Source organism: Necator americanus, chromosome V (genome assembly GCF_031761385.1).
Source record: "Necator americanus strain Aroian chromosome V, whole genome shotgun sequence".
NCBI lineage: Eukaryota > Metazoa > Nematoda > Chromadorea > Rhabditida > Ancylostomatidae > Necator > Necator americanus.
This window is the reverse complement of record NC_087375.1, coordinates 10049883-10063566: the sequence shown is the minus strand read 5'-3', so window position 1 is coordinate 10063566 and position 13684 is coordinate 10049883. Positions and strand designations below refer to the sequence as shown.

Here is a 13684-nt window from a genome sequence, read left to right as displayed (position 1 = left end):
AATTGCCGTAAAAAAATGGCCCGGAAGATGCGGCGCGTGCAGAAGGCCGGCGCGCTCCAATCGAACTCGTAGAAAATAGTGCCCCGGGACGCTCGAAGCCGTATCTTCCGGGCCGTTTTTTACGGGAATTAGAAAGAAATGGACGGAATCACCCTCCCCCCCCCCCATAATCTACGACCCCGTATACACCACCGGAAATCCGTACCACTCCAGATTTGTGGGGTGATGCCTTTAATGCAGACTAGAAGTAGAACTAACAGTTCGTGTTTTGGGTGAAATATTGAACTTTTCGTCGGAACACAAAAATCTGCCAACGATTTCTAAAATCTTGCCAAAGGTACTCATATTATCCATAAGTCAACCATATTTTGCAGTTACTCCCTGAATACGAACGTATGTGTAGAAACTTGAGAAAAAAAGAAACAAAAATTTTCAACCACAACTTTTCAACGATTGGCACACATAAACTACGTGAAATCACCTTTTTTGTAGTTTAGAATACAGAATGCAACTTATTCATCGCAATTTCAATCTCATTTCTGGAGAATTCTACATTTTCTAATCAGAATTTCGACAACGACTCCAAAATATCTACAAGTATTGCCTAAAATCAGTTATCATGCGCAGAAATCGCGTTTTTTTTTTCTTCGTCTTCGAGATCGTCAGAGATCACCATCAGAGCAAATAAACAGAAAAAAAATCCTCCATTTCGTTATGGATGTCTCAAAAAATACAGAATTTATATATGCAAATGTGCAAAAACATGGCATTATCTTCATCTTATGGTGAGATTCTTCAAAAAATCGTAAAACTAAGGGGATTAGAAGATAATCGCCTTTACTGATGTTGTGAACAGGGAGAGATGGATCTCCGATCTAACAAGTAAACAAATACCTATAATACACTGATTAAATCCTATACAAACAACGTGGGGGAGAATTTTAAAGGATGGAAGTCTTTTGCAGCTTCTTCAAGAATCAAAGCTGTTGCAGAACTTCACTGTTAATATTGTAAACAACAACGTAAACAACGAATCTCAATGTAGTTCATCAGGGTTGACAAAAAAAGTTTTCCAAAGACAAAAAAAAAACACCTGCAAGAATAAATACACTGCAAAAACGGCAGCATAGATCTACACATGATTGTTGTCAATTCACTTTCATCCTATACAACAATAACTGCAATATAAATAGAATAATTCTGAAAGAGGATAATATCTTAGTGGCAAGAAACTGTCAATAACTTTCTGGATGCATCGTTTCTTTTTCAAATCCTACATCCCCTGCATAGCTTCGAAGACATATGAAAGAGAAAGAAAAAATCCTATAAAATGAGCAATGTTCAAGACTTAGTGAATAAATGGTGTAAGTTGTAAGTGTTTGTCAGTTGAGTGTTTGTTAAAATTGTACAGTTGTAGACAGATTCGGACCTCAAATATTGATTGATGTGCTCTATTCACTTCTTGACTCATGAGGAACAACCGCATACTGCTTTTGTAGATCTTAGTTGACCATACTTTCACGTCAGTGCGCAGTCAATTCAAAAATATTTCATAGTAAAAATGAAGCTAATAACTACGTCCTTCAGGATGAGTGCCTAAAATAATAGTTCTTCTACCCTAATTGATAGAAATGTAGCGCAGTTGGTAAGGAGTCCGGCTGTGACTGCATGATTGACCGATGGTTCGAAACCGCATCAGTACCAACCACATCAGGATCGATAAATTGTTACCAGAGTTTTCTGGGCGAAAAAGAACACTTAATTGACACATAGGCTTGTCTCCGCAACTCATAGTAAGGCTCTATACATTTCTATAAACCTAAAGAGTTCTGAATTGCAGCGGAACGCATAGGCGCATGGCGCATCTTCATAGGGTTCCTAATCAACGCCGTACACTTTATCCACATTTTTCATCCGGAAGGATAACATAGATCCGATTTTTCAGATGCTTCAGCATTTTCAGCTATGCGATTAAGCTAATGCTGGATTTTGTTCTAACGAGCTTTCTGGAGACTTTGCAGAATTGCCTACGCACAGCTTCCACACAATTAACTTTAAACGTTAAAGGATAAAGTTTCTAGCGTATCAATCCGCTTGGATGTATCAAATCCGCGTTTTACTGCAATTCGCAATCGTTAAAGGCATCACCCCACGAATCTGAGGTGGTACGAATTTCAGGTGGAGTATTCGTATACCGGATAGTAGATTATGGAGAGGGGGTGATTCCGTCCATTTCTTCCTAATTGCCGTAAAAAACTGCCCGGAAGATGCGGCTTCGGGTGTTCCGGCGCACTATTTTCTACAAAGAGCTCGATTGGAGCGCGCCAGCCTTGTGCACGCGCCGCACCTTCCGGGCCGTTTTTTTTACGGCAATTAAGAAGAAATGAACGGAAGCACCCCTCTCTCCATAATCTACTATCCCGTATACGAATACTCCACCTGAAATCCGTACCACCTCAGATTCGTGGGGTGATACCTTTAAACATTACGACTGAATAATTAGCCTTTACAATGACTTGGAAGGTACCCGGCGGGTGTCAAATCCGCGTTTTTCCTCCCATGCAATTCAGGTCGAATTCAAACCATTGACCATTGCCTAACGGACCTCTTATCGACTGCGCTGCATCCGAGAATGAGTTGGGAAAGAAAAAAGCAGAATTGTACCATGACTGTTAATGATACGATGATAAGTATGATTCTCATCCAAAGATTCTGGGAACCAGCTCCTTTTTGAGCTGAGTAGCATCTGTTGTGAGCAGATTTCTTGTAACACATTCTGTACAAACATCCATGTTTCTCCTCTCAAAATGATTCATGGAAAGATTCATTTTTTCCGATTCATGGAGTGTAAGGTAATGTTTGCACGATTAATCTCATTGCATTTCCGAGATTAATTTCATTTTAGTTGGATGGAGGTTTTGCAAAATGGACTAATTTGTCATCATAAACATCCCACACAAATCAGGCACGGAAATCAAAGGGAACTTCGTAATTCCACTTCAGTAAAAAAAATACTGCATCGTTCATAGAATTATTTCTTCATAGCATGTTTTGTCTGAGAAAACCTTTGAAAAAACCTTCTTCAACGCGTCAAGGAGATATCCCTTGTAATTGGCTTAGCATAATTCTTTTTTTCCGTCTTCCTCACTTTTGATTTCTTTTATTTATTGAGTAACATCCACGGTTACAGGATTTAGTTCTGGAGGTTCGTCCCATATCAATGTTTTTGATATGACAAATATAGTGGAAATAAAAACCCAATATCAGCTGGAAAATCGAGAATGTCCATTCTGGATGAGCAATCCTTCTCAAGATATTCTTTTTACTCCCAAACTGAATTCAAGCCAGTCCATGATGGCACCATAGCGTTTTTATTTTGTTTCTAATCTAAATTGAATAAAGACTACACGGGACCACATTGGAAAAACAGTGGGGACCACGAAAATCGAGCGGTTCATAGATACAACATAATGTATAACATAACATAATTGTTTATAATCTAAAATGCCCGAAAAGAAAACAACGGGAAATCAAGGATTCTCCCGAACCATAACCACCATGAGTACGGTATCAGCTAAAATTCAATGGAGATAGGAACTACTTTTTTTGAACTCTCCTGGAAATGTGTGTTGTCCTCGCACATCTACGAATCGCAAGAACACTCCAGGATAAACTTATCCTTTTCATCACTAAATTGCCGACCGTGTCAGCCGCACTTTCTTAGAACCATAATAGTAGCAGATAAACTTTAAATTCCACTTTTCGGCTAAACAAACGACTTTCAAAAGTGTTTAATTTTTCAGCAATGGAAAGTTTTCAGACAGCCATGCTCACCATCAAATAATCGTTCGTGATATGTGTTCATGGTGGATGACGAACGTAGAGAAGCGGGGCGACTAATCTCTCATCATACTTAGAGAAATCTTTCTATTAGATATCAGATTAGCGGAATATTATACTAATTCATATGCAAATTCTACTACCCACATACGCACAAACACTGATCCTTGCAACTAATACTCTTAAATGAACCGTATGAAAACAAAATCTGTCTTCATGAGTCCAATCACAACACCTTAGACCTCAGATCACACCTTCGGACGCAACACAAACAACATATGACATTATCCACGAAGGTAGTGGCTGATCCATGTACGGTGATCTATGGACTATGAACGATTCTCATCTAACGAACGGCTGTAAAAGTATACTAATAACCTCCTGAAAGACATGAATATGCAATTACACTCGAACTTCGTTAATGCAGCAACTCATAAATATCCTATCTGAGGTTATTTTGGGACAACCTCGTTTACGTAGCAACTCATAAATATCTTAGTTGAGGTTATTTTGGGGAAATTACCAGGGATGTAAATATTAGTGACTAATGAAGAGCGATAAACACAGTTGTTTATTTAGGTTTTGCAGCCCGCTAACGCTTGACTAGGATCTGATCCAAGCAAACTATCGTGTTCTAGCCAAAGACAACATTTCAAGAAGTCGTAAGAGAAGCATTTTAAAAAAATGTAGAAAGGAGTTCAATCTCTTCAACGATCAGAATTTTTTAAGACTTCTCTAATCTAGAAGTCAATATCATTCTCAGTACCTACCACCTTCTGGTGTGACAAGAAACAAAAAGACAGGCGATGAAGCATCGGGTTATAAATAGCAGTACACCTTATACGAAACAAAATAAGCCACCCTAATTTTTTAGTGAGAACCGAGAATGTGTATCATTTTTAGCCTTAACTAAGCGGATGTACAAATCAGAGAATTGTTGATTGGCTGCTTTATGGCAAACGAAAAAGAATTCGACTCTTTTCTCACAGCCCCCACAGTCAATCGAGTTCTATTCACCGTTTTGCAAAACACATCTCGCTGTTAACTATGTATCGTGCAGATACAATATAACATTAATCTGCTACTACAGGATCTTAAATGAAACCAACCGAAAGACCCTGGAAAAGGAAATAAACAAAAAAAAAGTTTAATTTTTGCACCCCTGTGAATAACTAATGAGGATGACTTCGATAGTTTCATCTCTTATCCTAGCCCTACGTTTTCGGAACAAATGGGGCTTAATGAATCAGGTTGGAACCGAAAAAGATTAAGGATCAAGAATGTTGGCTCGAGAGCGGTAATTTCCCCTTCACTACCAGCAGCTAAGCATATATCTCTTTCTTAAAAAAAGCTTAACCTCTGGAGGCATGAGGAACACTGTAGGAATAGGCACATGTGTGAGAAAAGCATAAGATTTTCGATAAATAATTTATCTGAGGAAATAAAACGCACGTCTCATCAAACTTTTTCATCCGTATGCTTGAAATCCGCCTTCCTTTTCTCGATGAATGCATTGATACCTTCCTGAGCATCTTTGTACTTCAGATTTTCAGTCATTACTTTCCCACCAAATCTGAAAAAACGACGTCACAAGTGAGCCAGTGATACGGTAGGTTTATATTTCGAAAACACATCTTTGAAGAGATATACCAAAATCCAAAGAAGATTAAAATTTCATATGATGTGCTTATTTCAAAGCTAAGCAGTGATCATCGACGCACTAGTTGTATAAACTTCATAAACGAATGGCAACGTGGATTACACACATAAACAAAATGCACGAAATCCACTGTCACCGAATTTGTGATAGAAATGAACAGAAAATAAATGAATGAAATGAAAGACTTTTCTGGAATCAAACTATCTGTTAACGACAGAAGGTAACCTTGCCTTCTGACGATCTGCGATCGTCTAATGAATTTGGCAAACAGAACTGTATCTACGTACAGCACAACCGAGCAAGATACCGTATACGCAAACAATTGCCATTTCCTGACAGAAAACGTAAAAAAAAATGTGTGCCTCATCACGATTAAAAATATTTACTCAAGGAACCGTGGGACATTTCCAACAGTCAGAGAAAAGCGCTCTCGAGCCAACATTATTGACTTAGCACATATAAACATCATTCACCGGTTTTAATTATTGCGAACTAAGACAGCTTGAAAAGTTGATTTTATCACAACACTAATATTTCCACAAATTTTGCCAGAATGTGAAAGTTTTCGAAATTATTGAACTAACCTATATGCATCATTGATTCCTAGTTCCGTTTGCGAATAAAAGAACGTTTTGCCGAGTGCAGTGACCGAACGACTATGTTGACCAATTTGTTCAGCAACTTTCAGAGCTTCGAATTTAACGTCCTTTTCGGGGACGATCCGCGAAACCAGCCCGCAGCTAAGCGCAGCTGAAAAGGATTGCCCAGAAAGATTGTGGTGATCATATAAAGTGATGAGAGATTGACAAAAAGAAGTTATTTGGTACCAAAAACCTTCATGTAAGAAGAGTATCAAATTTGTAATATTGCTCAGCGAAAGTTAGGGATGATCTATGAAATCGAAAGAATATAAACCGAGTCAAAGTAAACGAAATGTTTTAGCGAAAAGTTCGTGCACTCACTTTGGGCATCAATAGGTTCACCAGTGAGCAACATATAGAGAGCTATTTTATGTGGAACGGCCCGAGCCAGTGGAATCCCAGGAGTCGAACAGAACAGACCAACTTTTTGCCTAAAATCAGTGCTCTAAAGGATTGACATCGTGGAAGTAGTTCATCACATGAGAAACCAATACTACGTAAAGATGAAAGATCACCACCATACTTTGACTCGAAAAAGTAGTTTGTGGTGATTGATCCGAATGATTGCTTTTGTCGATAATTATAACGAAAAAATAGGACTGCAGATCACACTAGCCCAATAAATTTGGAGAAATGAGCATGCATCATTTCTATTACTTAGTTTTCTAGTCAGTTTTTTGAATCACCTTCTCGTCGCTAAAGCAATCTGCTGAAAGTGACAAGATATACCCCTTCTTAGAAGCTCTTGCTGAACGACATGTTTAAGGTTTGATGCTGCTAGAGGGTAAAAGTGATAATGGGTTATAAACTATTATTCAATTCTGGTATTTATTACTCAGTTCTGATAACTACACTCTCTCTCTATTGAATGAATATATATTTATATACAAGGTAATCAGGCCCATGAGAACTTCTTCACCATAACAGCTACCCAATTAGTTTGAGGTTTGGGAAATGTGCTCGAAGAAATTTCAAAGAAAAATATTTTATGCTAGGGGTGCGTAGTAAGAGAGACTAGATTTTATAAACAAGTTACTGATGAGAAATCTCTATTTTGGGGCTATTTATTGAGTCACTCAGGTAATTTTTCTAATTGATTCAGAGATAAATTTAGAAGCAAAGAGCCATTAGTACTAGATTATCTCTCATATGCGTAATAATAACATACTGCCCATCGTCATGAAACATCGTACCGTATCCGCTATCCATATTCGAATCATTTGTTAAAAATGACATCACTCTTAACACTGAATCACATGTAATGAAAATGGAAGCTTGAGCGTTTCATCAATAGCGTCCCACTCGTTAGTCATAACATTATGACATGAAGGACGTATATGGAGCAACACATGTTAACAATGCTTCAAAAGCCAAGAAAAAATTGGGGTTGAGCACCTTGGTTACGGTCCATGTACTTTACGTACTAGAGTGAAAAAGCAAGTCCTCAGAATCAGTGACACTATAAGCAGAAATCCATCTTTGGCCGGAACATTCCGAACTTATAAGGGATTCCATATTAAATCATTCAGGGAAAATCTTAAAGGCAATTAGAAACATACCCAGGAACGACAAATTTTGAAGTGTCAGACGCAATGACAACATCACACGAGGCCACCAACTGACATCCAGCGGCTGCAGCTATACCGTGGACCTTAACGTGTATGAATATAAAATAGGTCTAAGTGTTACGGAAAAAAACCTTTGTACGATATGAGAGAGCTTTATCGAAGAATAACTACCACACTTGAAGGACATTTCAAGTAATAGATGATTCTGGAGAACTTACTAGAAAGATGTAGAGGATGGCTGAAGAAAATTTCGTTTAATAAGTTAGATAAACGAGCAAAAAGGACAAGGATAGGAAGAATCAAGTCCAATAGCTAAAATACAACTATGATGTGAGTAGCAAAACACTTATGACAAAAATATTTCAACAGAGCTACAAATTGAATACGCCTTCTCTAAAGTGGAGGGAAAACATATGAAAACTGCAAGTAAAACAAACCTCAGCAATAACTGGGATCTCCATGCGACGTATTAACATCATAAGATTCCCACAACGATCAAAAATTTTCTGATGCAGATCGGACCCGGCTTCGGCTTTCCAAAAAAAAATGCTCGTAACTAAAGCAAAAAGAAAATGAACAAAACTAAAACTTACCAACTCCTTCAGGTCATGTCCCGATGAAAATGCAGGGCCCTCGGAAGAGATGATAACCGACCGTACCTGAACTGAATTAAAGGTTGGAAAAAACGAATGCACCTTCATTGCAACAATTAAATAAAACCTTTGAAATAGTATTGACTCCTTCCATTTCGCTGGTTAGCGCTTCAATCATTTCAAGTGAAAGTGCATTACGCCGTTTGACATCTTTGAGGATAAGGCGAACAACCGTCTCCCCCTGAAATAAACACATTTTATTTGATAATTTGGAAAAAAAAAACCATCATACCGTAGCACAACAAATGCCTGCAATTCGATTCTAAAAACTGATTACATATGAGTGAGCAGTCAATTTAGCGGCAAGTTCAGTCATGAAACCTCGAAATGCGTGTAGTGAGCGTGCTTGACAAGAATAACTTGAATTCTACTAACTACTACTAACAGTTGTACGTTTTGGTGCACAGATATCCCCACATTCAGAAATATTTCTGCAATATTAAAAGATTTCCAACAGCAGAAGATAAAGAAATCAATCAATATGCTTTAGAAAAAGAAAGCGAACAAGTACTATGAATATTTCAATGAAATGCAGCTTGTTGGAATTTTCTCACGAGGAGCAAATAGGAGGTAGGAATGGGTACAAAAAACTACGTTTTGGTGACTTTCTGACTTTGGTTCTGAGATAAGTGATAAGTCCATATGAAAATGGCTAGCGTTCAGGGTCTTCCATCTCCACTAAGACATTAGCATTCAAGATTCGGGATCAAAAAGGCTAAGAAGGAGAATCGGAGCAGTGTTTTTGGCATAGGACTTACTAAGATCAATATTGAAGGAAAAAGCAGAAAACAACATACCTGGTATAATTCTCTGCCAATCAGTGATGACGCCGTACTCAGCGATCTTCTAAGCATCATCATTGTGAAAGCAACTAAAATGTAAATAAATTGGAAATGCAAAGATGTCCTATTGGAAGGAAATAAATTAGCTTTCAATCACCATAACAGCAAGAAATATAAGGAAAGTATATGGTAAACGAATAAACTTGACCACTTTGAAAGATTCTTTTTGAAAAGGTTTAAACCGAAGGTTTAAAAACCTATAGCTATATGTGGGTAAATGAAAAATGAACGTTTAATTTCCCCAATAAGTTAAGCTAATGGTCTGAATACTAGAAGAACAATCCATACCTTGGCTGAGGAACTAATCCAGTTAATAGTGAGGTTTTTTGATTCGACGACAACTGTTGTCATGTGTTTGGGCTTATCAGAGAGATGGAGCGCGATAATCGACGAGTTATTAAACATCTGGAATTGTGTCAATGTCACATTTCTAGTAGCAAAATCGGCTACTATTAATCAGTGAAATTCGAGAAATTGACGGAATGAGTACATGGACAGGGCATTCAATATTATATCTAGGATAATAACGTTGTTAGAAACGCGAATTAGGAACTTTTACAAACCGTAGTGAGAACAACAAAATATGATGGGAAAGGAGAATGCAAAGTCTTGAAAATAAAAAATGATCTACCATCCAGATCAACGAACACTTGAACGGACCTGTCAAGACTGGAAATTAACGAGTTAAAACGCGCACCAACATGTGAAACAAAACGATGGACGTTTTCAAAAATTTGTGCGTGAAACGATCCTTTCTACTATAGAAACAGATGAAAAAGAAGCAGAACAAAAAAAAAAAGAAAAAAAATGAAGATAGGATCTTCAACTCTTAACCTTAAATCTTCGAAATAGTGGTCAACATATCGATAACGAATAATGATACAAGCCAAGACTGTTAACAGTTTCTATTACTGTTGGAAGAATATAAAGATGAATTATTTCAAACTACGGCTATTCTTTCGAATGCAAAAGGATAAGCATATAGAACTCCGCGATGCAAACTATCGCATCGGCTCGCTCCACAATGTTACGCCGCGCCTCACTGCACCATAGGATTAAAGGCATCACCCCACGAATCTGAGGTAGTACGGATTTCAAGTGGAGTATACGTATACGGGATCGTAGATTATGGAGAGAAAAGTGATTCCTTTCATTTCTTCCTAATTGCCGTAAAAAAAACGGCCCAGAATATGCGGCTTCGGGCGTTCCGGCGCGCCACTTCCTACAACGAGTTCGATTGGGGCGCGCCAGCGTTGTGCACGCGCCGCATCTTCCGGACAGTTTTCTTACGGAAATTAAGAAGAAATGGACGGAATTACCCTCCTCTCCATAATCTACTATCCCGTATACGAATATTCCACTTGAAATCCGTACCACCTCAGATTCGTGGGTGATGCCTTTAAAGGCAGCATGCCATGAAACTGATTGAGTGTTGGGATCCCTCCGCGAATAGATAGGGTTACGGATGTATAGTCAAAACGAACTGAAGCTCTGTGCAAGCGGCTGCGCTCCTAGCGGCGCGGTTGAGCTGGCGGTGCCAAGCGGCTCACACTGCAGAGATGAGTGGAGCTAGCGAGGGTCCCATCTCGATAAGAACCGCTCCCTTCGTTGCACCGCTTTCGTAATTGTACTGAGGTTCAGCTCATTTTCACCCGACTACAATTCACTAGAAAGAGCGAGCAGTCACGCTCGATGCTTCCAAATAATACAGAGAAATAGTCGCAGAGATAAATCGGATACTCTTGCAGTTAAGATTCAAAAATTAAAATACATAGCCGGGTCAAAACGAGTATCAAGTACGGTGTAGTTGCGTAGGCAGCTGCAATCGAAGCGACGTGGTGGAAAAGTTAGGACTGAAGTGGGACCATTGGGAACCTCAGTGAAAAATGGTAGTAGGTAGAGTCCTCCCCAGATCCTAACCGCTACGCTCTGCCGCACCGCTTGGACCGCAGCCGCTTAGCAACTGCAGAGTGCTTCTTGTCATGTTGGCCCTACTAATATATATGTGTAATGCAGCTTACCGCTGTTTTTCCTGCAGCCCTTACAGGATTTGAACTGGATAGATGCACCGTTACACGTCGCCATCCCGGAAACTCGATAGAAAGAGCTGTCAGCCCCTGGAGTAGCGAACTTTCTTGTGAAGTGATAATATGAGACGGTAAATCTTTCTTATTTCTTGGAATACTCGCGATTAATATCCAAACATTTTCACTTTCATTTTTCTGTCTTTAGTTCTGTTTCTCTGCAGCACTTCCGTTTGAAGGAAAGCCTCGAACAAGTAGCGTGATTAGGAAAATCAAGCGGTAACGTTGGGAGATCATCGAGGACTACGCGGCCGTAGGATGTGTGAAGACTATCAAATAGATCATTCTTGGATATTTTTTCAGTGGGAAGCAATGAGCAGAAGAAAAAGACAGCTGGATTGTTCCCTTACATAAAATTACGGCATATATGTACAAATATTTGTAGGATTGCTTTCCAGACGGAGGCTGTCACTGTGGTGAAATATGGGGAATTATTCAAAATTACTCAAATTACTTTGTCTGTCCAACTGCTATTGTAGCTCAGGCTAATCTGTGTGTGGTAAATTTCCATACCATCTGTAGAATTTTTTAACATTTTACAGAATGTTCGGATATTTGCGAAGAGCCCAGCAGAGGAAGTTGTTCGACCTTATACCTTATTGTTTGCTAGAAATCAGGGCTTACCCTCTTCATACGTATTGAGTCATTGCATACTTTCTCCATTTTTTGATTTTAAACTTGTATTCTAGTTTGTCTCGAGAAGTTTCTGAAACTGTTGACAGAAAGTCAGACAATCAACGCCAATCTCTCCAACAAATCAACTCCAAAAGCTGGCGGATGCACTCCGCGAAAAAGTGACGTGAAAAATTTCTAGAGGGCCCAGGGTGGACGACTCCGTCTTATCCTCCTGAATCTTGCTCCATCGGACTATCACCTGTTCCACGTCCTGAAGTAGTATCTGCGTGAGAAAACCCGTACTCAACGACTTTTTATCGTCGCAGCCCCTCTCCTTCAGGAAAAGGGGCATTGAGACTTTGCCCATTAGGAGGCAACATGTCGCTGATAAGGATGGTAATTACATTGTAGATTCTTTATTTGCACCAATAAAATTGGAATTTTTTTCAAAAAGTTGGAAATAAGAAATGCAATTACCAAATATTTGTGTAGGTTGACTGTGAAAGTTCCTATGCATCGGAATGGCTCTCTAATGGTAGAATTTTCACCCAGCGTATAGACTTTTTGTTTCCTGGAAAAATTCTGGAAAAACTACGTAATAGAAGAAAATTTTAATATGCCCCGATGTAGGTGTATTCAGTAACCTGAGAAGAAACACATGAAATTGGAAAAAAAAAGTTTCTTGTTTGTTAGTACGTAAGCTCATCTAGCTAGCTCGGCCAGCACAGCAATCCTACGATGACTCGTTCGTCTCGTTTCATCGCAGGTGAGGTGAGGGGAACTTGGAAAGAAACCCTTCTTGTTAAGGAAAGGTCAGAAAAAAATTAGGAGACGAACGACAGAGAAGAAACGACATGTGACACGTGTTCGGTTTTTGTCATCTACAGATGGCATTGGTTGCTCGACGAGTGAAAGAAGTTTGTACAGAAAAAAAAGCAAATGATCCCATTATATCCATGAATGGACGGAAAAGAACACATCGCCAATAGCAGTGCAGTGCACTTCAACCAGGAAGCTACTCATTGCTTGTGGTGTATGTATATCTCATAAGTAGCACTATTGATCCGTTGAAAATTTTCCAAAATAGCCCATGTTCATGTTGAAGAATGTTCTAGTCGCAAATACCAGCGCCAATATTCTTCGATCGGCAGATGTGTGCCTGATCTTAGGAACTGTATTCGTTCCAAAAGAACCTGAAACTTAACGCAATTGCGTAAGCAGGTGCTCTCGAATTGGTGCGATGTGGCTAGCGGATCCTATCTGGATAGCAACCGCTAGCTCCACTTTGACCGCAGCTCTCTACGCAGTTACAGGAAGATTTAAGTCCTTTGGACTCGACAGTACATGTTCCTATTTGCATTTTTCGCGGATATAAAGTGGTGCTTGGCATATCTCTTCTGATTTGAATGGTTTTTTGTTGGGGATGGGGAGAGGATACGTCAGATTAACCCAGTATACGAGTTCACCGTGCTTCCTCACTATGCACACCTCGGTGCAGTTGCGTACGCGGCTGCAGTCGAGGTGTAGCAATGGAGTTATCTTCTGAAATCGAGGGGACCATAGCGAATGACGGCGATGATTGTTGCTAACAAGTGTCCCGCCTCAATACGGTAGCGGTATTTTTTTGCAATCTTGCCGGTGCACAACCTCCCAATTACTATTGGTATTTTTCACTTCTGGATATCTTCGGACCAGTTCCTTAACGACGCCTGTCGGACTCGTCGGTGAACGGTGAAAGGGCTCCCGGCGGATTCTCGGCGAATGCCTTCGAGACATAACGT

General features: G+C 39.4%; 1 protein-coding gene across 2 annotated transcripts; it reads right to left on the bottom strand.

The window, feature by feature from the left end:
• Nucleotides 1–5298: 5298 nt before the first annotated feature.
• On the bottom strand, nt 5299–13464 carry RB195_013464 (uncharacterized protein; the record flags this gene model as incomplete). 2 transcript variants are annotated; one of them, XM_064203291.1, is made up of 10 exons in its annotated part: nt 5299–5413; nt 6085–6250; nt 6463–6572; nt 7701–7792; nt 8147–8241; nt 8299–8368; nt 8430–8543; nt 9160–9233; nt 9493–9497; nt 13370–13464. In XM_064203291.1, the coding sequence occupies 10 exons, from the start codon at nt 13462–13464 to the stop codon at nt 5299–5301; spliced, it is 936 nt and encodes a 311-aa protein (XP_064059171.1). The 2 variants fall into 2 exon arrangements, with proteins under 2 accessions (XP_064059171.1, XP_064059172.1); XM_064203290.1 differs by lacking the exons at nt 9493–9497; nt 13370–13464 and having other exon boundaries at nt 9160–9222.
• Nucleotides 13465–13684: the final 220 nt, after the last annotated feature.